At 44.6% G+C, this 20468-nt stretch overlaps 1 protein-coding gene across 1 annotated transcript; it reads left to right on the top strand.

Annotated features, from left to right (window-relative positions):
• The first annotated feature begins 7861 nt into the window (after positions 1 to 7861).
• Positions 7862 to 17356, top strand: GEMIN8 (gem nuclear organelle associated protein 8). The gene is made up of 4 exons (XM_068132283.2): positions 7862 to 7978; positions 8557 to 8726; positions 13042 to 13322; positions 16855 to 17356. The coding sequence occupies exons 1-4, from the start codon at positions 7877 to 7879 to the stop codon at positions 17097 to 17099; spliced, it is 798 nt and encodes a 265-aa protein (XP_067988384.1). The 5' UTR covers positions 7862 to 7876; the 3' UTR covers positions 17100 to 17356.
• The last annotated feature ends 3112 nt before the right edge of the window (positions 17357 to 20468 follow it).

Consider the following 20468-nt stretch of genomic DNA (forward strand, 5'->3'; position numbering starts at 1 on the left):
GAGCATTCGTTGGTTTTCCTCATACGACGTACAAATGCAGCGCTCCATATAAGGTATAACAATTTGCATTATTCAAGTCGATTGATTTCTATTCTGCAGGTAGAACAGTTTTCAGTATTGCGATAGATCAATTTTCAGTATTTAGGCAATGCATTTGTATTGTTCAGGTAGATAAATTTGCATTATTCAGGTAGATCAATTCATACTGTGTCGATGGATTAATTCACATTGTCTCATTGGATAAATTCCCACCATGCAGGTGAATCAATTTGCATTGTCCAGTTGTATCAATTTTCATTGCTTAGCTCCTACACGAGCCTCGATCTTGTATCCCAAAAAAAAAAAAAATTTGACCCGGGGATCAATTTCCATTATCCGGGTAGATATATTTGCATTGTCTGGGTGGATCGAATTGCATTGTCAGGTTAGATTAAATTGCATTGTCTGGGTGGATCTATTTGCATTGTCTGGGTGGATCGAATTGCATTGTCAGGTTAGATTAAATTGCATTGTCTGGGTGGATCTATTTGCATTGTCTGGGTGGATCTATTTGCATTGTCTGGGTGAATCTATTTGCATTGTCTGGGTGGATCTAATTGCATTGTCTGGGTGGATCTATTTGCATTGTCTGGGTGGATCTATTTTCATTGTCTGGGTGGATCTATTTTCATTGTCTGGGTGGATCTATTTGCATTGTCTGGGTGGATCTATTTGCATTGTCTGGATGAATCTATTTTCATTGTCTGGGTGGATCTATTTGCATTGTCTGGGTGGATCTATTTGCATTGTCTGGGTGGATCTATTTGCATTGTCTGGGTGGATCTATTTGCATTGTCTGGGTGGATCTAATTGCATTGTCTGGGTGAATCTATTTTCATTGTCTGGGTGGATCTATTTGCATTGTCTGGGTGGATCTAATTGCATTGTCTGGGTGAATCTATTTTCATTGTCTGGGTGGATCTATTTGCATTGTCTGGGTGGATCTATTTGCATTGTCTGGGTGAATCTATTTTCATTGTCTGGGTGGATCTATTTTCATTGTCTGGGTGGATCTATTTTCATTGTCTGGGTGGATCTATTTGCATTGTCTGGGTGGATCTATTTGCATTGTCTGGATGAATCTATTTTCATTGTCTGGGTGGATCTATTTTAATTGTCTGGGTGGATCTATTTTCATTGTCTGGGTGGATCTATTTGCATTGTCTGGGTGGATCTATTTGCATTGTCTGGGTGGATCTATTTGCATTGTCTGGGTGGATCTATTTGCATTGTCTGGGTGGATCTATTTGCATTGTCTGGGTGGATCTATTTGCATTGTCTGGGTGGATCTATTTGCATTGTCTGGGTGGATCTAATTGCATTGTCTGGGTGGATCTATTTGCATTGTCTGGGTGGATCTAATTGCATTGTCTGGGTGGATCTAATTGCATTGTCTGGGTGGATCTATTTGCATTGTCTGGGTGGATCTAATTGCATTGTCTGGGTGCATCTATTTGCATTGTCTGGGTGGATCTATTTGCATTGTCTGGGTGGATCTATTTGCATTGTCTGGGTGGATCTATTTGCATTGTCCGGGTGGATACATTTGTATTGTCCGGGTAGATAAATTTGCATTGTCCCGGTGTATAAATTCCATTTTCTGGATGGATCAAATTGTATTGCCTGGTGGATCAAATTGTATTGTCCGGGTGGATCAAATTGCATTGTCCGGGTGGATCAAATTGCATTGTCCGGGTGGATCAAATTGCATTGTCCCGGGTGGATCAAATTGCATTGTCCAGTTAGATTTATTTGCATTGTCTGGGTGGATCTATTTGCATTGTCCGGGTGAGGTTTTTGTTACCATCTAATCATTTTAGCAATTTCAATACGAGTGGGAGGTTTATCAAGTTTTTATTTATTTATAATCTTGCGCATGTCTCAGCCTATATAAGGCAATTCACTGACAATAGGTCAGTGGGCCAATGGATGGATGCAACAATGGGATCAAGTTAGTGGCAAGGGTGGAAGGTAAGGATGTGGAATGAATGACCTGAGATTGTGGAGTACTTCCAATTTAGAGTCCTTGAGTGAAGAGTTGATATTGAACAGGCTAAGGAAGAGCATTCCAAAAATGAGGGGGGAAAGGAATGGAAGTGAGCACAAAGCCTGGATTTTGGGAATTTCACAAAGAGGGAGTTTCTGGAAGAATGTGTGCAATGTGGAGGGATGAAAGGATTGTTGGACTTGTCCCAATTGCGAGACCAGGATCTGAATCTTTACAAATCCGCAGATGTGTAATTAATTGTGCAGTATTAGTGATATGGAGTGATCAAAAAAGTGAAAAGAGGGTTTTGCAGAGCATCAGAGGTCATCAATGATTTAGTTGAACTAAATCTGGCTTTTCACATCAATATCTAGCATTTCTGGGTAATGACGTCGTCTCTGCCAATAACTGAAGATGTAGATAAATCTGGAACCTCCATTAATTTTTACACTTTCATAAGAGAGTTGTACAACAAATGTCTGAAAGTCTTGCAGCTTTTAAGGATTCTCAAAATCGATAAGGCATCAATGAGGTCATGACCTGCCATGTATGATACGATGACTGTATCATGATATAAATAAAATCCTATTTTTGTATCCTATTCAGTTGCTTATTGTATACTATCTATATCTTTCCCCTTTGCACCATCACCAGCATGGATATTGTTGTGGATATGAGAATGTTTTTTTTTTTTGTTATTGTGTAAATTGTTGTTAGAATATCGCCCTCCTTGCTCCAGTGTTGTATAAAGGTCAAAGGGCGTTCCCGTAGTTAGTTCCATAAAGCATACATGAAGGACACCATAATATCCCTGTTCAGTAGTTTATTTCCTTATTCTGTGTATTAGGTTAAGGCTTTGTCTTCCATTAATTGAAATACTCCATTGCACCAAGTGAAATAAGATAGATCCCCTTTAATTCCCATTCCCCAAAAAACCTCCATTTCCAACTGCGTCATTGCCAAGCCTCAATTGCCAGCTACATCCCCTGCAAGCCTCAATTGCCAGCTACATCCCCTGCAAGCCTCAATTGCCAACTGCACTGGGCAGTTTGCCAGGTTTGCCAGGTTTGCTACAGCTGTGGGTTGTTGATTTTGCCCCAAAACCACCATTAGCCACGAGGTAAGGTCGGGGAAGAAGGGCGTGCCCGCCCATCGTCATCAAGGGTGGAGTCAGAGGGCCTGTGCCCACCAATCAGGGCCGAAGCGAGCTCACCGGGGGGCGTGTCCTGAAGGCCGACGGCTTGATCGCCTGAGGCGCTATAAAAGCGCGCGCGCAAGAGCCGAGTGAGTGGTTGGACCAAGCAAGAGAGAAAGGAGTGGTTGGACCAAGCAAGAGAGAAAGGAGTGGTTGGACCAAGCAAGAGAGAAAGGAGTGGTTGGACCAAGCAAGAGAGAAAGGAGTGGTTGGACCAAGCAAGAGAGAAAGGAGTGGTTGGACCAAGCAAGAGAGAAAGAAGGTGGTTGGACTAAGCAAGAGAGTTGAGTTGAAGAGAGTTGAGTTGAGACCAGAGTTGAGTAAGGGATCCCTGAAAGAGCAGCTTCAGCCACCGCAGCTTCAGCCACAGCAGCAGCCACAGCAGCTTCAGCCACAGCAGTTTCAGCCACCGCAGCTTCAGCCCCAGCAGCTTCGGGGCCTTGACGGCAGTTTTCGAACGGGGCCGCGAAGGAACGGCGGCTGCTAAACGCGCCAATCGAGAAAGGGCGGCGGCTGCTAATCCCCGACCCGACCGTGCTGCGGGTCCAGCTGAACCTTCCTCCCCCTCCAGCCATCCACCTCCTGCCATTCCTATCATCATTCCCCGCGTGAGTCTGTCTTTTGTTTGTTCTGTCCTGGGTTTAATTAAGACTGTAGGTAAGCTAGCATTGCACTGTGTCTCTGAGTTCTTCTGTAAATTATTTTCTTATCTTTCCTTCTTCCTTGGTTTCTTTCAATCCTGTACATAGTAATAAATTATATTTGTATTCCTTACCCTTTGTCTTTCTTCTTCTTCACATCCTTCGCTTTAGTCTTTTCCCCATTGAATATCTGTGGCGCGATTCGGCCAACGTTCAGGAATCGGGTTAGTCGGGGTAACTGTTAGGGCCGCGGTGCCATACGCTCGGCCAAACAACATCTTATCCGCGGTCCGTAACAATATCATGGTTTCTTCTTCTTCTTCTTTCATTTGGCGTTGTCATGGCTGTTTCATACTGTTGTGGAAATGCTTCCTAGGGGTTAATAAATGCATAATATAGCGTAGTTATTCCCATATTGAGTGTTTAGAATAACCCGAAGGCAATTGAATGTCATTTTAGATATGTGTTGCTCATTTGGATAGTTAGAAATACCAGGTCCACACCATTGTGTATGTATAAAATTCCTCATTTTCTGAGCCTTTAATGTATTATTCCTATGTTTTCTGTCTAAATGTGCCCTTTGTGCCGTAGGAGGCCATAAAACCGAGTTTAGGTGGGAAAATAGGTCTCATGGAGGCCTGAATATGAAGGGACCCAACTCAATGTGGTAAAGGCCCACCGGTCAGGGCTTGGACAAATGCCAGAGGTGAGAGGAGGGGTATAACTTGTCATCAGTGACATCTGTAGGACAGGCTATAAAGATGTGCGCTAACAGGAAGCGGGAGGAGAACCCCGAACAGTCTCCGTGGAAGGCTGCAATCTGGAGGGAGATGTGCGAGGAGTTGAGCCCTGCCTTGTCCTGCGAACATCACGCCAACTCCCGTCGGGCTGTGTCTGTCGCTGCAGCCTTATGGACCTGGACATCCTCCTGCCATGGAATTTATTGGGTATGGCCTAGTGACTCTGCTGTCCTGTGACGACCTATGTCTTCTATTGTGTGTGTCCGAGGCCTTTAACTTAAGGTTCCCATCCATTGCTTTGTCTGTTCCATTGGGGTGTGTTTTAAATAGTGGATAATTTAGGGGAATTATTATTGTGATTGCTTGTTTTGTACATGTGTACTTTTTTCACATAAATACACTTGTTAAACCTGGCTTGGTCTCAGGTTCGTCCTGCTTATTTGTGACGGTTTCATCTGGTGGTTCTAAAGGCATCTGATTGAGATAGAGATTGGACCCGGTCTTGTCCGCTAGATTTCCCGGCATCATGTGAAATTTGGTTACTCAGCCAAAGGTAAGATGTATCACGTGATTGTCGTCGGCATGTCACTCGCCCGGCACAGGATTTCAATCCACACGGTAACGTAACGTTTGACCCGGCAGGAAGTCTCTGTGGCGGGGGACTGACTTGGTCGTTCAGCGACTCACCGATTTGAACCTCGTCAATCGGGTCGGACCAGTGGACTGTTAAAATATGTTTATCCAATGCGGTTCTCTTTTCATTCCTTCTTTGGCATTTCTGCTTCATTCTTACCTGGGAAGCCTTTTGATATTTCCGCAATCACATTTTAAACCAACGAGCCGTCGATGTTGTGGCTGTTTGTTTGTTATTTTTTGTTTTAAAATTCACCATTACATTGAAAATGCAGAATCAACAGCCCTCGGTGAATACAGACGTGTAGTTTCACACTTGGGCCTACTGTCTTAAAGAAATATTAATGTGGGCACGGCCACTCTAGAGGGTGATTCATCAGTCCCAGGTCACGATTTTAGCTGTTTATACAAGATTTATTTATACCATCTACCAGGGTGAGCCATAACCCCCGGGAGTAATAACACATTACGGTAATACATCCGGTAATAAACTGAACATCAAAAGAAACTTATCACTCATTTTTTGAAATGTGCTGCTTTACAAGCACGTTTCTTCAATTGTAATGGCTGATTATGTAACGGGAACTTCACTTCAATCACCTGGTTGATCAACAATGGCATGCTTGAGTAGTTCTGTATAGGGATCTGTCCCTTTAAATAATGACCCTCATAATGAAATCCTTCAGTTCTCATGGTTAGACATTCATTTACTGCTGTATATAGTCACTCTAGAGGCTTCTGACAGGGAAAACAACAAGGAAATTCAGATGCCACGCCTGACATCTGAACAACGTTTAAGGGCAATTGGGATACTTGAGGCTGGTGTGAGCCAGCGAACAATTGCCCAACGTCTTGGTTGCTCACGGCCTGCAATTTCCAACCTGGCCAGGCGTTACGGTGAAACTGGAACTGTGAATGATGGTCCACGAAGAGGAAGACCACGGGTAACCACCTTGCAGGAGGAGTGGGACAGACTTCCCCAGGACCGCATCAGACGCCTGGTACAGAGCAAGCGTCGGAGGTGTGCAGCCTGCATCACAGCTCAGGGAGGGCACACACGATATTGAGGACTGCTGTCATTCTGTCCTTGACTGTTAGGAGTGTTGTGTCCATTCCTGTGTCATTTTGTTTTGACTGTCAGGTGCGTGCCTTTGTGTTGCAGTGCTGTGACTTTTGTTGCACCACCCCTTGTGATGTTCATGCTTTTGTTTTTTGTGATTGAGGCAACCTCTTGTTTATTGACGTGTTTGGTAAAGGTAGCTGAACTTTACCTCTGTGTTCAAATATTTTTCATTTTTGCGTGGAGGATTTCAATGAGTGCCCTAAAGATTTGATAAGTTTCTTTTGATGTTGAGTATACATCCGTATGACGTCCGCCATTGTCACAGCACAAGATAATTTTTCTCCACTGTCAGTGTCAACCTGTTTTCATGATCTGCCTCTGACGATTCACAAATGACAGTTGGTTTATATTGTTTCATGTGAATATCTTCTTCATTTGGCGACTCAACGATGAATACGAAACGCCCAACTCTGCAGAACGTTTCTGTAATGATTTTTTTCGGAAATCAAAGAACGGATGTTTTATTGTTTTGAATTCCCAAATGACGGATTTTTGGTCGTCTGCTGCGTTTGATGTTGAGTACACCTCCAGTCTTGAAATACCTTTTTTCCCCAAAAATGAAGATTTGACGGTGCTAGATTTCCAATATGCTCCTCGAAGTTTTCTTGCACCTGTTTCATCTTGTTTGTGTTTCTCCTCTCGTGGTACCACAACACTACTACCAATCTCTCTTCCACTGTAAATGGACTGGTGCCTGCCATATTGGTGTCATGTATTATTTGTATTTTGAAAAAACAGCAAGTATAAAAACATGATATAAACAAATATTGTATAAGCAGCTAAAACCGTGTCCTGGGGCTTATGACACCCTGTAGGAGCCACAAACTCGAGGAGAGGAGGATTGGGAGATAGAGAAATGTCATAGAAACCTCCGTCCACCTTTTGTGGCGGCGGTAAAAAATAACTAGAGGTTCCAGGGAACCTAAACTCAACTGGTCTATATCGATACGGTTAGAATATGCATAAGAGAACCACAAACTATATAGTTTATATGTGCTAAAATATGACAAAAATTGATTTTTCAATGTGGCCACCCTGCTGTGCCCATTTTTGGGCGTGCAACGCAATCGTGCAATCCCAAACTAGTTTGTCTTAAAGATGCTGCTTAACAAGTCTCATCAAATTTAATCAATATTTGTGAGTTGTGACTTTTAGAGCGCAGACGTCGAATTGTTTACAGACGACAGACGGACGACGGACACTGAGTGTCGACAAAAACTCAGCTGGACATAGTCCAGTTGAGTTAATAAAACGGATTAAAGAGAGCGGTTATTGTAAGTTTAGACTCTTTCTTACCATCTTTGTGTTTTCCTTATTTTGTTAATGTTCATTTAAGCCTGTGACGTTAAGGAGTACTGCGCCACGTTTGGGGGTGTGTCTACAAGCTCGCTTGGCATTCCACCTTCTCCCCCGTTTTTCCACAACGACTAATTTCTAATGCGTTTCAAAATTAAAGATGTAGCTCCATGGTCTATGTTGTTTTCATTGGATCGCTATCTAACTAGAGAAGAGTACAAAATGAGAGATTTTGCTTTAATCTCACGTTTTGCTCATTGGGAACAAAAGCTTCCGTTTCCTTGTATTCACATTGTTTCGAGTTTGCCGCGTTCGTGTGTACAGGTAATCACAAACTGTTTTAACCATCAAAGTGTTTAATGAAGTCTAAGATTTGGTCTCCAACTTGGAGCCTCCCATTCTCGAGCATGTTGAGGCTACTGCGACAGTTATATATATCAGAATTGAGAAGGGGTCTTGTTTAAAGTGGTCATTCAAGTCTTTGCCATATAATTATAAGGAAGCCAGGGATTTATACAGGGTTCAATGCTAAAACGCCTTTTCTCGTCAGTTACCGCGGGGTTATTGAGGTCCATAGCATAAACGAGTGAACGAGTAATAAATGTCACTCTCAACGACACGGTGTGCCATGATGCTGCACCCCCTGCTGGTATTCTGACGTCACTGATAGACTGGCTTGGACAATATCCACCTTTGTTTCTTCCCAAACCATATTTATGACGTCGCAAGTCTGTTTTGACATGTAGAGAACTGAACAATTAAACTTGTTTTGATTGTAGTTGTTACTTATTATTACCTTGGCAACATTTATGTTTATTGGTGGGAAAGGGTTTCGTGTGGATTTTAGATTGTCCTTTGATGTGAGGTGCGAACTGATCATAATGTCATCTTGATCTGTGCAGGTCATGCAGCCTGACCACCATTTGGGTCAGAGAACAAAGAGAGCGAGAATGGGGAGTGAAGATCGCCCATGGTACGAACACCCAGTATACAATGCGTACTGGCATCACTACCATGCGTGCCAGTTGTGGCTGCAGAAACACCGCCGAGCTGCCCACAAAGCCATGCACTGGTACAGTATTTCATCTTTGTTTTTGTTTTTTTCCTTGTATAACGCCATTAAACAGCCAATCAGCTTCTTTTTGTTTTTCTTTTCTTTCTATACTTGGGCTAAGGCTCGTAATAGAGCTGACACACACTCACACACACACGGACATATTGATGAGACGAACGCTTAACACAGCCAATGGGCTTGGGGGAAGTGCCGTCACTGCCATCACTTCCCTGGATACTCTGGGTACCAGTTGCGTCACACCGATGGCGCTTTTCTCACCGTATTCAGCTGGGCATTTCCTCAAGAGGAATTTCCTCCTCCCCATGGATGCCAACCGAAGGAGGTTGTCCGAGCTCTATCGTTTTTTCAAGCAAGGAAGCAGCATGTACCATTTTGAAGTATTTGGTATAACTCAAACCGGTCCAATCCGGATGGGTGTTTTTAGGAGATAACATCTCCTTACTGGATGGCTGTTGGCTCCCTCAGGAGCTCATCCGCCCTTTGCTAGATGTTGTTTTTAGTCCTCCAGGGTGTCTCAGTCACCCTTCGCACTAGCAAAGCCAGTGAGGGGTGTCTATTTAGTCGCTGACAACCCGACCATGTGGCAGGTAGCACTGGTTACCAGTGGCAGTCCCAAAAGACTGACCTGACCTGACCTCCTTCTTTGGGCATTTGATTTACTTTAGCCATTGGTTATGAATGGTTTCCATTGGTTTATTTTCTTTTTTCCCTTTTTTGTAACCGATTCGAAACTCAGGCACTATAAAAGTTGCCACATAGGCAGGAGAGTGCGGTGTGACAAGAAATCATAACTTTTGCCTTCGGAAGTGGACAATCTTTGAACAACCGCATTATGAGGATTGGTATGGGACACAGCGTACAAGGCCTTTATCCGTAACTCGGTGGATTGTTGTTACCTCTGCCACCAAAGGTGGATGGAGGTTATGTTTTCAACACCGTCTGTCTGTTTGTGAACAACATATCTCAAAAGTTGTGGATGGATTCGGACGAGCTTTGGCAGAGATGTAGCGTATGCGACACTGACGAAATGATTAGATTTTGTTGAAGATCCGGATTCGGCTAGTATAATTTTAAAAAGTGATTCTTCACCATTTGGAGATGGGACAAAAATGATACAAAGCAGGATATCTCAAAAAGTTGTGGACAGATTTGGACGAAACTTGGTGGACCGGTTGTGTGTGTGAAAAGGACTAATTGTTTCGATTTTGGTGAAGATCTGAATGTGGATTCGGCTACAATAATTTTTTAATTTTTGAGTGATTCTTCACCATTGAGAGATCAGGGGAAAAGCGTTATATAACATTATATTAAAAAAAGTTATGGACGAGTTGTGAATAAACTTGGTGGACGAGTTGGTTAGGTGACGAGAACAAGCCGATTAGATTTTGGTTCATTTCCGAATCCAGATTCGGCCTATCAGTGGGATACAAAACATAAACTGTTCATCAGGTGGAGTTATGCTCTCTACTGAGTGCCGTTCTACTTTCCTCTATGTGCTGGTGCCCCAGCATCACATCTGACTCTCCTGGATTCTGCAGAATCTAAAACTGTCAACATTGACAGAATCGCCTGGTGTTGGGTTAGTGGTTAGGGTGCAGGCTTGGGATCCTACGATCTTGAGTTCGAATCCCAGTCAATCGCTGAATTAACACCAGGGGGGTTGACTCAGCCTGTCAACCTTGCGAGGTCGGCAAATTGAGTACCAGCTTGCTGGGATGAGCGATCCCGGTGTGTACACCGATTTAGAATAAGTACACCGTATCCCTGCGCATCGTAAGAGGCGACTAAGGGTTGGCGTCAGGAAGGGCATCCGGCCATAAAAAAAACATTGCCTCAAACAGGGAACCATGATTGTCATGGGGCCCGCAAGGCTAACCCCTGCTCTTGTGGGGAAAAATGGCAAAAACGATCATTCATTGACAGAATCGCCTGCGATGAGACCAAAACACAAGGCCCGTTGCTCTCGCATTGCAGACAGGATGGTGGCCTCTGTGTTTTATTGCCTCTCTTGTACGTAGTGTGTTCAAAAAGTATCCGACCTTTATTTTTCGTGCGTAAAAAAAAAAGAAGCTAGGGAGGCGTTGATTGATGCACGTATGTAGGCGATCCTAATGCACACGCGTGAATTTTTTCACACCTGCAGAAGCTGTCATTCGACGGCAGACCGCCGATGAGTGAGGACATGTAAGTGAGCGCCGTCGGATTTTCGTTTTTGACAAAATGACGGAAAAACTTGAACAACGCTACTGCATCAAATTTTGTGTTTCATCAAACTTGCATCAAAACTGCAACTTGGTTTCTGGGTCGTACCCATAAACCCAGGACTCATCGCCAGTGATCACTGTGTTGAGGAAGCTGGGATCGCTGTTCACAGTCTCCAGCATGTCCTGTGCGATCTCCAAACGGAGTTGCTTCTGCTCAATCGTTAGCAGCTTTGGTACAAACTTCGCTGAGATTCTCCTGAAGCCCAAATCCTCCTTCATAATGGAATGAACGGTGTTGAATCTTGCGGATCGTTTCCACTTGGGAATCGCCAAGCTTTACACAAAATTTGATGCAGTAGCGTTGTTCAAGTTTTTCCGTCATTTTGTCAAAAACGAAAATCCGACGGCACTCACTTACATGACCTCACTCATCGGCGGTCTGCCGTCGAATGACAGCTTCTGCAGGTGTGAAAAAATTCACGCGTGTACATTAGGATCGCCTACATACGTGCACCAATCAACGCCTCCCTAGCTTCTTTTTTACGCACGAAAAATAAAGGTCGGATACTTTTTGAACACAGTAGTATAGCTCCTCGGCTCATCCATGACGCACTCGTTCTTTAGTAACCCCCTCCAGGTTCCATTCGAAAAAGCCAGGCTTACCACATACCTCCACCCTTTTGTTACTCTTTTCTCCAGTTTGTGAAACTGCCTTTGGTTCAATCTCATTCCTCCCTTCAGCAAGTGGGGGCACCACCATCACCTGTTATACCCACCTCCCCATAACTACCTACAATATTTTCTACCTTCATTAACCCAACCCTCTTACTTCAAAATAACTGTTTCCTCTGCTCATCTCTTCTCTTTTCCTGTTCATTCTTTCCCAAGGTTGTTGCATCCCACCTGCTGTGCCCCACTGTCAGTATGTTGTTGGAAACAACGATGCTGTGCAGTTTGTGAAAGATTGTTGTCTTTTTATTTTAGCTCCATAAACATCTCATTTTCTGATGGTGGCATCTTTGGTTCGCCTTTGATGTGATTCGGTGTGCCTCTGTTCCATCGTATGCTTTGGTTGAAGTACGCCCTTCACCATTGTTTATTTTAATAACTGATTATCACAACATTAAACAACGAGAACAGCACTCGGTGAGCGCATACCTCCTCTAGGCTGAACAGTTTACATTTTGTATCCCAATGATAGGCCGGATCTGCTTCCGGACATGAACCAAAATCTAATTGGCTTGTTCTTGTCATCTCCGCACCTCATCCACCAAGTTTTGAGATATCGTGCTGTACTGTATAGCTGGTGTTGTGGCTAGCGGCTAGGGTGCCGGCTTAGGATCCTAGGATCCTGGGTTCGAATCCCGGTCGATCGCTGAATTAACGCCAGGGGGGTTGACTCAGCCTGTCATCCTTCCGAGGTCGGCTAATTGAGGACCAGTTCACTGGTAATTCCCTGTTTGTCGTTAAAGGCGGCAAAAAGGGTTGGCGTCAGGAAGGGCATCCGGCCATAAAACATTGCTTCAAAAAGGGGACCGAAAAACAACAACAACCACGGTTCCCGAAAAAGGCCAACCCCCGCTTGCGGGGAAAAATGGCCTCTAAAGGTGGTTATTTTTTTTTTTTACTGTATAGCATTTTTGGCCCTATCTCCCAAATGTGAAGAATCACTTTGAAAAAAATGATAGTATCCGGATTCGGATTCAGATCTTCAACAAAATCTGTTAAATTTGTCCTTGTTAAGACACCCAACCTGTCCACAAATTTCGTCCCATACTTTCTGAGATATTCTGCTCACAAACAGACAGGGGTGAACACACAGCCTCCATCCACCGGTAAGACCGGTAATAATAACTGAACGAGACGATCATTAAACAATGATGACTGCTTCCCATGCCTGTGGGTATCATTGCCCATCCCACATTGGACTGTTCAGCCAGGAAAGAACCCATAAGAGACCACACCAAGACATCCGCAGCTACAACGTACTCAAAACCGAGTTGTGAACAATGAAGAAAGAGAAACTTTTTTTTTTTGTTCATTATTAATCTTGTTTTTCTCTCAGTTAATGTGCTCTCAATTATGTTTCATCCTCACATTTTCCACAGCTTGTCACGTACTTATCCAGCTATGCCAGGATTGGCAAGACCTCAAAACTGGGGTTGTGGAACGTGGGAAGAAAACCCATGGGGTAGTTCCTGGGTCAAGCCGTCCTCCAATCGCTTTGTGGAAACAGATCAACTATCTGATGATGAGCAAGAAGCATACGAAGAGGATGAAGAGGAGACAGAGTTGTCTGTAGAGTTTGAGATAGACGTGACCAAGATGGAAATAACAGAGGATCTGCGGAAATACTTTGCAGAGACGGAGCGGCATCGCAGAGAACGGGGTGAGTGCACCATACAGGGTGAGGAGAACACCCATTTTGTGCCACCGATAACATTTTCAGGCATTGTTTGTAATATCACAAGAGAGGAAATGCGAAGCAAGATTATTTGAAAGCAATATTGTAATAATAAAAACTTTACATGTTGTTTTATTGGTGATAATGACATCACATGTGGGCTTTTATCGTCGTGGCAGAATCTTCTGCATTAAATTCATTGTCCATTGAAGGACCAGTATGGCACATGTCATCCTCTATAAACAATACTAACCTTATTGTCCTCCCGACTCGCACATGTTTGATGACAAATATCTCACAATGTCTCTCCAATCTCTCCAATGTCACAATCTCACAATCCCTGGTGTTGGCTTAGCGGTTAGGGTGCCAGCTTGGGATCCGAGGATCCTGGGTTCGAATCCCGGTCGATCGCTGAATTAATGCCAGGGTGGTTGACTCAGCCTGTCATCCTTCCGAGGTCGGAAAATTGAGTACCAGCTTGCTGGGATGAATGATCCCGGTGTGTACCCCGGTTTAGAATAGGTACACCGTATCCCTGCGCATCGTAAGAGGCGTCCAAGGGTTGGCGTCAGGAAGGGCATCCGGCCATAAAAACATTGCCTCAAACAGGGAACCATGATTGTCATGGGGCCTGCAAAGCTAACCCCTGCTCTAGCGGGGAAAATGGCCTTAAAACTAGAGAGCGATAGGTTGATGATGGTGAAAATGATGATTGGAAAGCTCTTGGTGAACGTCATCTCGGGATATGCTCCGCAGATTGGTCGGAGCGATGAAGAGAAGGACAAGTTCTGGTGTGCGATAGAGAAGCTGATGGAAAACGTGAAAGATGAGGAAGTTGTTGTGGTAGGAGGAGACCTAAATGGACATGTGGGAAGGAGTATGGACGGTTTTGAGGGAGTTCATGGGGGGTTACGGATATGGTGTGAGAAATGGAAAAGGGGAAAGGATTTTGGAGTTTGCTGATGGAGCTGATTTGTTGATTTGTAATACTCAGTTCCAGAAAGGGGATAATAAGCTTGTTACATACACGTCAGGTGGGTCGACGACAACCGTTGACTACCTGATGGTGCGGAGGCGAGATAGCGGGCACCTCCGTGTGACAAAGGTGATCCCGGGGGAGGAGGCGAGGCGGTTTCACAGCACCACTTGGTTGTCTGCGACATAAGGGTGAAAGGTGTGAGGAGAGCTCGGCGGGTGAAGTACCAACCGAGAATGAAGGTGTGGAGGTTGAAAGAGGTGACAGTGAGGGAGACATTAAAAGAGAGGCTGAGTATGGTAGAGGATGATGTGGTTGAGCATGAACGTGGTTGGATGTCAATGAAAGATATTGGGAGCCATTGGTGAGATATGTGGATGGACAAAAGGACCACCGAGGCACTCGGAAACATGGTGGTGGGATGATGAAGTTGGAAAGAGGATTGACGAGAAGAGGAAGAAGTTCAAGGAGTGGCAGAAGGCGAAGGCTACGGGAGCAGAAAAAGCAGAGCATGAAAGTTATAAGGCAGCCAAGAAGGCTGCAAAGAAAGAGGTAGCAAAGGCGCAGGAGGCATGTAGGAAAATGTTCGGAGAACGCTTTGATTCGGAAGAGGGTCAGAGAGCGGTATTCAGGATTGCAAAGCAGATAGCGAAAGAGAGCTGTAATGTGATGGGGGTGAGTTGCTTGAAGGATGAAGTGGGACAAATCGTTGTGGACCCAGATGGAATTAAAGGAAGATGGAAAAGATATATGGAAATGCTGTTGAATACAGAGAATGAATGGGATGGCAACACAGAGTAACGCAGTTTTAGGACCGGCAGAGAAGATAACTGAGAAGGAAGTTGAGGAAGCGATAAAAGCAATGAAGAGTAGAAAAGCGGGAGGGCCGACGGGAGTTGTGGGATATATGTTGAAGGCAGCAGGAATTTTGGGTGTGAAGAGAATGACAGAGATCTGTAATCTGGTGGTGAAAGAAGGCCGCATTCCAGTGGATTGGGAACTGAGTACCCTCGTCCCTCTATACAAGGGGAAAGGTGACCCTCTGGAGTGTGGCTCGTACCGAACGATAAAGTTATTGGAGCATGGAATGAAGGTATTGGAGAGGAGGATAAGGAAGAAGGTGAAGATCGACGAAATGCAGTTTGGATTTATGCCAGGAAGAGGAGCGACAGACGCACTCTTTATTGTGAGGCAGTTGCAGGAGAAGTACATGGAGAAGAGGAAGAAGTTGTTTCTTGGGTTTGTTGATCTGGAGAAAGCATTCGATAGGGTTCCACGCAATGTATTGACATGGGCAATGAGGAAGTTAGGAGTGGAGGAATGGTTGATCAGAGTAGTGATGGCAATGTACAAAAGAGCGCGCACAATTGTAAGGACGAAGGACGGGAACAGTGGTGAGTTTGAGGTGAAGGTGGGAGTGCATCAGGGGTCGGTACTAAGTCCACTACTATTTGTAGCTGTGATGGAGGTGCTGGCTCAGAACGTAAAGGAGGGTTTACGTGGGAGTTGTATGCAGATGATCTGGTGTTGATTGCGGAAAGTATGGATGGACTGAAGGAAAAGATGAACAAGTGGAAGGAATGTATGGAGACAAAAGGTCTGAAGGTGAATATCGGAAAGACGAAGGTGATGGCAAGTGATAAAGCATGTGGTGAGGTGGAAAGAACTGGGAAGTGGCCATGTGCTGTGTGCAGGAAGGGTGTCGGAGTGAACTCCATTCAATGTACAATGTGCGCTGAGTGGGTTCATCAAAAATGTAGTGGTCTGAGAGGGTCATTAACCAGTGTGGCAGCTACATTCAAATGTAAGGTGTGCACAGAGGGAGCTGCATATGGAAGAAATGTTGAGTTGGATATTGGAGACGGCGTGAAGCTGGAAGGTGTGAAAACATTTTGCTACCTCGGAGACATACTGAATAGAGAAGGTGGATCAGACTCGGCAACGGTTGCTAGGGTGAGATGTGCATGGAAGAAGTTTCGGGAACTGAGTGGCGGGCTGATGAGGAGGGGAGTGTCGTTGAAGCTGAAGGGGAAAGGTGTATGCTGCATGTGTGAGAAGTGTTATGATTTATGGGAGCGAGACATGGGTAATGAACGCAGAGCAGCAACGAAGGTTGGAAAGGGTGGAAATGCGAATGGTTCGATGGATGTGTGGAGTATCGTTGAGAGAGAGGAAGACAAATGATGAATTGCGAAAAATGATGGGAATAGAGCCTGTGATTGATGCTGTGAAAAGGAACAGGTTGAGATGGTTTGGTCATGTTTTGAGGAAGGATGAAAGTGACTGGTTGGGAAGAGTGATGGAAATGAATGTAGAAGGAAGTAGAGGACGGGGAAGACCGAGAAAGACTTGGCTAAAGATGGTGGAAGAAGAAATGCGGGCAAGGGGGTTAACAAGGAGAGATGCAGAAAATAGGGCAAAATGGAGAAGATTGTCATGGGGACCGCAAGGCTAACCCCCGCTCTAGCAGGGAAAATGGCCTTAAAATGCACGTTGTTGTTTCAACCCCATTTCCCCTGCCTCACCTTGCTTGTTATGCAGAGCAACAACAACAGGAAGAAGCCAAGCTGCATGATCTAGCCGATCATGACCCCGGCACTGTTCGAGCAACGTGCCAAGCTCCCATGGAACATCCTGGTGAAAGGCGTCGCGCAGCAATGGAGCTTCTTTACGGTGCTTCGGCCGCTAGAATCATGGCTATGGAGACATCTCTGCAGCTCTCGTTCGACCGCACGTGCGACCTGCATCAACCAAAATTCTGGCCTGTCATTGCTTTGCGACTGTGAGCCATTCAACCTGAGCCTTGTTTTCTGCTCTTGATTTGTGTATTTTGATTATAAAAACCCAAGATCTGCAAAGCCTTTATTGGACTGTCGTTTCTGAGTAAGTAGTGTTACAGATAGGGTTAGGTGTAACCTCGATGTACTGTACGAGATCTTGCAATGATGTTCAGCTGTACAACTACAGTAATACTCGTATTATGCCAAATGGCTGTACACGAATTGTTGAGGTTTTCATTGTTAAAACTTTTCACTGCTTTGTCCTTTTTTTCTTTTTTCTTTTTTTTTCCTCCCCTAAACATGATGTACTTCCAATTTACATCCTGAACTTTCATTTGCTTTTAACTACATTAGGTTCAATGATAATATGGCATACATTCAGTACATGTATATACTCGTGTGTGTCTATGTATATATATATATATATATACACACACACACACGTATTTACTGGGGGGAACACTCGTCTTCCGGGAGGGAGTACCCTTCACTGGGCAATGTGCAGATGCACGGTCTTGGAAATGCACTTTATAAGTTTTAAAATAACTTTTATTGATCACAAAATATTGTTGCGGATCTCGGACGTCGGCTCTCCCCTTATCAAGGGGGGGGGGGGGGGGTTAATCCCCTTGTCCTTTTATCTGGCCGACCCGAGTCCTGGAAGTTATATGCTCCTTCCGGTCGGTATTAGGTAGGGTTATTGGTCAACTTAGTCCCAAATACCTAATTACGAACACCGACCGCGTAGCAGGGAAATAACTCCCGCCCGAACCACGGCGTTAGTGGACACGCCGAGCAAAGCGAGCCGCGATTCGTGCCGTTAACAATGACTAAACCCGATTATGGCGGTTCCGATCGTGTCACGTTTACTCAATGAGAGAAAAGACGGATGCGATCGAATAAGAGGAAACCCAGAAAATAGGAAGAACAAAGATTGGTTTATTAATTATGTACAAAGAAAGAAGAGGAAACGAAAGAAATGCACAGGATAGAAAGAGGAAGAAGAAGAACAGAGGGCAGCCTTAAACAGTCTTATTCTTAATACCCCAGGACAAACGGGCCCGTCTCACATACACACACATGGGGATTGTAGATGGTTGATGGTCACCAAACGCGTCCAGGCTCCAGTCCGGCTCCGGTCCAGGCTCCGGTCCAACGGACGAAACCCGGCAGGCAGCTTCGCGTATAGTGGAACGCGAACGGACAATTTATATAGCGGGCGGAAGGCTGGTGTCCTGCGTACCTAATATGCGTACTATTCGCGCCAAATGCCCCCTCTCCAATGTCCTCTTAATCAGCGCGGTTCCTTGCAGTCCTGCCTTATGAGCGCTCTCCCAACCAGTTCTCTTGCAATCACGACAGTCCTCTATGCGTAGTCCTGTTACAAAGCGCGTTTCCAACCAGATCTCTTAATACACGCTGCCGCTGTAAGTCCTTGCTGGCAAGTCCTGTGAAAGGGCTTTGCGCTCGCTTTTATAACTCGACCAAGCGATCGCTCCGCGAGCCCAAAAGCCACGCCGATTGGCGATGTCACTTCAGCCCTGGTTGGCTGGTCATCGCTTACCGGCCATGCCCTGATGGTGGGTTGATGTGGCCACACCTTCTTCCTGGAGTTCCGCCCCCTTTCTCGGGCCTCACCTCGTGGCTTATGGCGGCGTTTGGGCGGAAGCCCAGCGAGGCTGCGAGCAGCTAAGGCTGCTGCTGCTGCTGGCCGAGGCACGTAACAATTTGGGAGGGCCATGGGGCAGACTGGAGGGCGCGTAATGGCGTCGCTTGGAGAGGGAGGCTTTCAAAATGGACGAATGGGGCCCTACTCCTTATTTGATTGACACAACGCAGATTCAACTATTGGAAACACGGCCTTATCTAAACACATACTAATGAAATAACTGAAGTCCTAGGGTGGCCTACGTGTTGCTTGTGGCCTAACTATGGGGTGCAACCTTTAACCCTTTAATGTCATATTTACACGCTTGGGTTCTCAAAACCGCAACAATATCATACCCCATATCAAGACAGATGATTTATTTGTAATGCAGTCTACCACCAAAGGTGGTGCTATTTCCACCACTTGTCAATTTTGGAGTTTCGGTGACATCCACGTTTGCTCCATTATAGTAAAGATAAGATAACATTGCGAACCATGGTGTGTGTCCCTGCATTCGTCTGTCTCCAGTTTACGGTGACCACTTCCCAGGCTGCGTTTTTATGAAGCGAGGAAAGGAAGTAATATAAAATATTGAGAAAGTAGAAACAAGATAACCAGGAAGAAGAAAACAAAACTAGGAACACTGAGACAAATAATTTTCACATTGTCTTTCTGAGGATAGGCCATGTCAGGCCTTGAATAATACAAAACGAAAAGCAAAAACAACAAACAAATTAATAAGGAAAATTGCATGGAATACAGCAGCAAGACATAGACAAAACACAACAAAATAAACACACGACAAATCTGATTCGGAAAACTCAGCTTTACGAGGTGGAAAGGAGTAGCTCCGATTTTTGCCACCATGTGCAGAAATACCCCAACTACAATATTATAGGTGGGGAGGAAGTGGTTGTGAAGTTGGCGGTCGGGGATTTGAAGGCTTGGAGTGGAGAGGGAATTGAAAGTTTAAAGTCTTAAGATTGGGAGGCTGGGAGGGGGAGATTGCAGACTTGAAGTCACATTATACATTGTGCGGATGTTCCACAGGTCTCCTGTTGATATATATATATATATATATATATATATATATACACACACACATGTATACATATATACACACACACACACACACACATGTATACATATATACACACACACACACACACACACACACACACACACACACACACACACACACACACACACACACACACACACACACACACACACACACACACACACACACACACACATTGCATTCAGAAAGTATTCAGACCCCTTCACTTTTTTCACATTTTGTTATGTTGCAGCCTTATGCTGAAATCGTTTAAATTCATTTTTTCCCTCATAAATCAACACTCAATACCCCATAATGACAAAGAGAAAACAGGATTTAAAAAAGTTTTGCATATTTTTTAAAAAGAAAAAACTGAAATATCACATTGACATAAGTATTCCTTTTGGTTCGGGCCTCATGGCCCTTTTGGTTCAGGGTGCCAGTCACTCTGTGCAAGAGGCCGACTCTGGATCCAGCAAAAGAGCCCTAGACCATCACGCTTCCTCCTCCATGTTTGACAGTTGGTGTCTGTTACGGATTCGTGACTTCCGTTATTGTGGTTTTCACCCACTGGACATGTTTCTGATATTATGTATTATTATTAGTTTCACAAGGTTTATTATTCACGAACGGTTATCAAAAGTTAAAAAGGATAACTAAGTGAAAC

The sequence above is a fragment of the Myxine glutinosa genome, chromosome 12 (assembly GCF_964187855.1).
Source record: "Myxine glutinosa chromosome 12, kmMyxGlut1.1, whole genome shotgun sequence".
NCBI lineage: Eukaryota > Metazoa > Chordata > Myxini > Myxiniformes > Myxinidae > Myxine > Myxine glutinosa.

Coding starts and splice junctions, on each gene's coding strand:
- GEMIN8 (XM_068132283.2), top strand. CDS start 7,877: ATGAGAGATTTTGCTTTAATCTCACGTTTTGCTCATTGGGAACAAAAG. Junction 7,979..8,556: donor TGCCGCGTTCGTGTGTACAG/GTAATCACAAAC, acceptor TGATCTGTGCAG/GTCATGCAGCCTGACCACCA. Junction 8,727..13,041: donor GCCCACAAAGCCATGCACTG/GTACAGTATTTC, acceptor CATTTTCCACAG/CTTGTCACGTACTTATCCAG.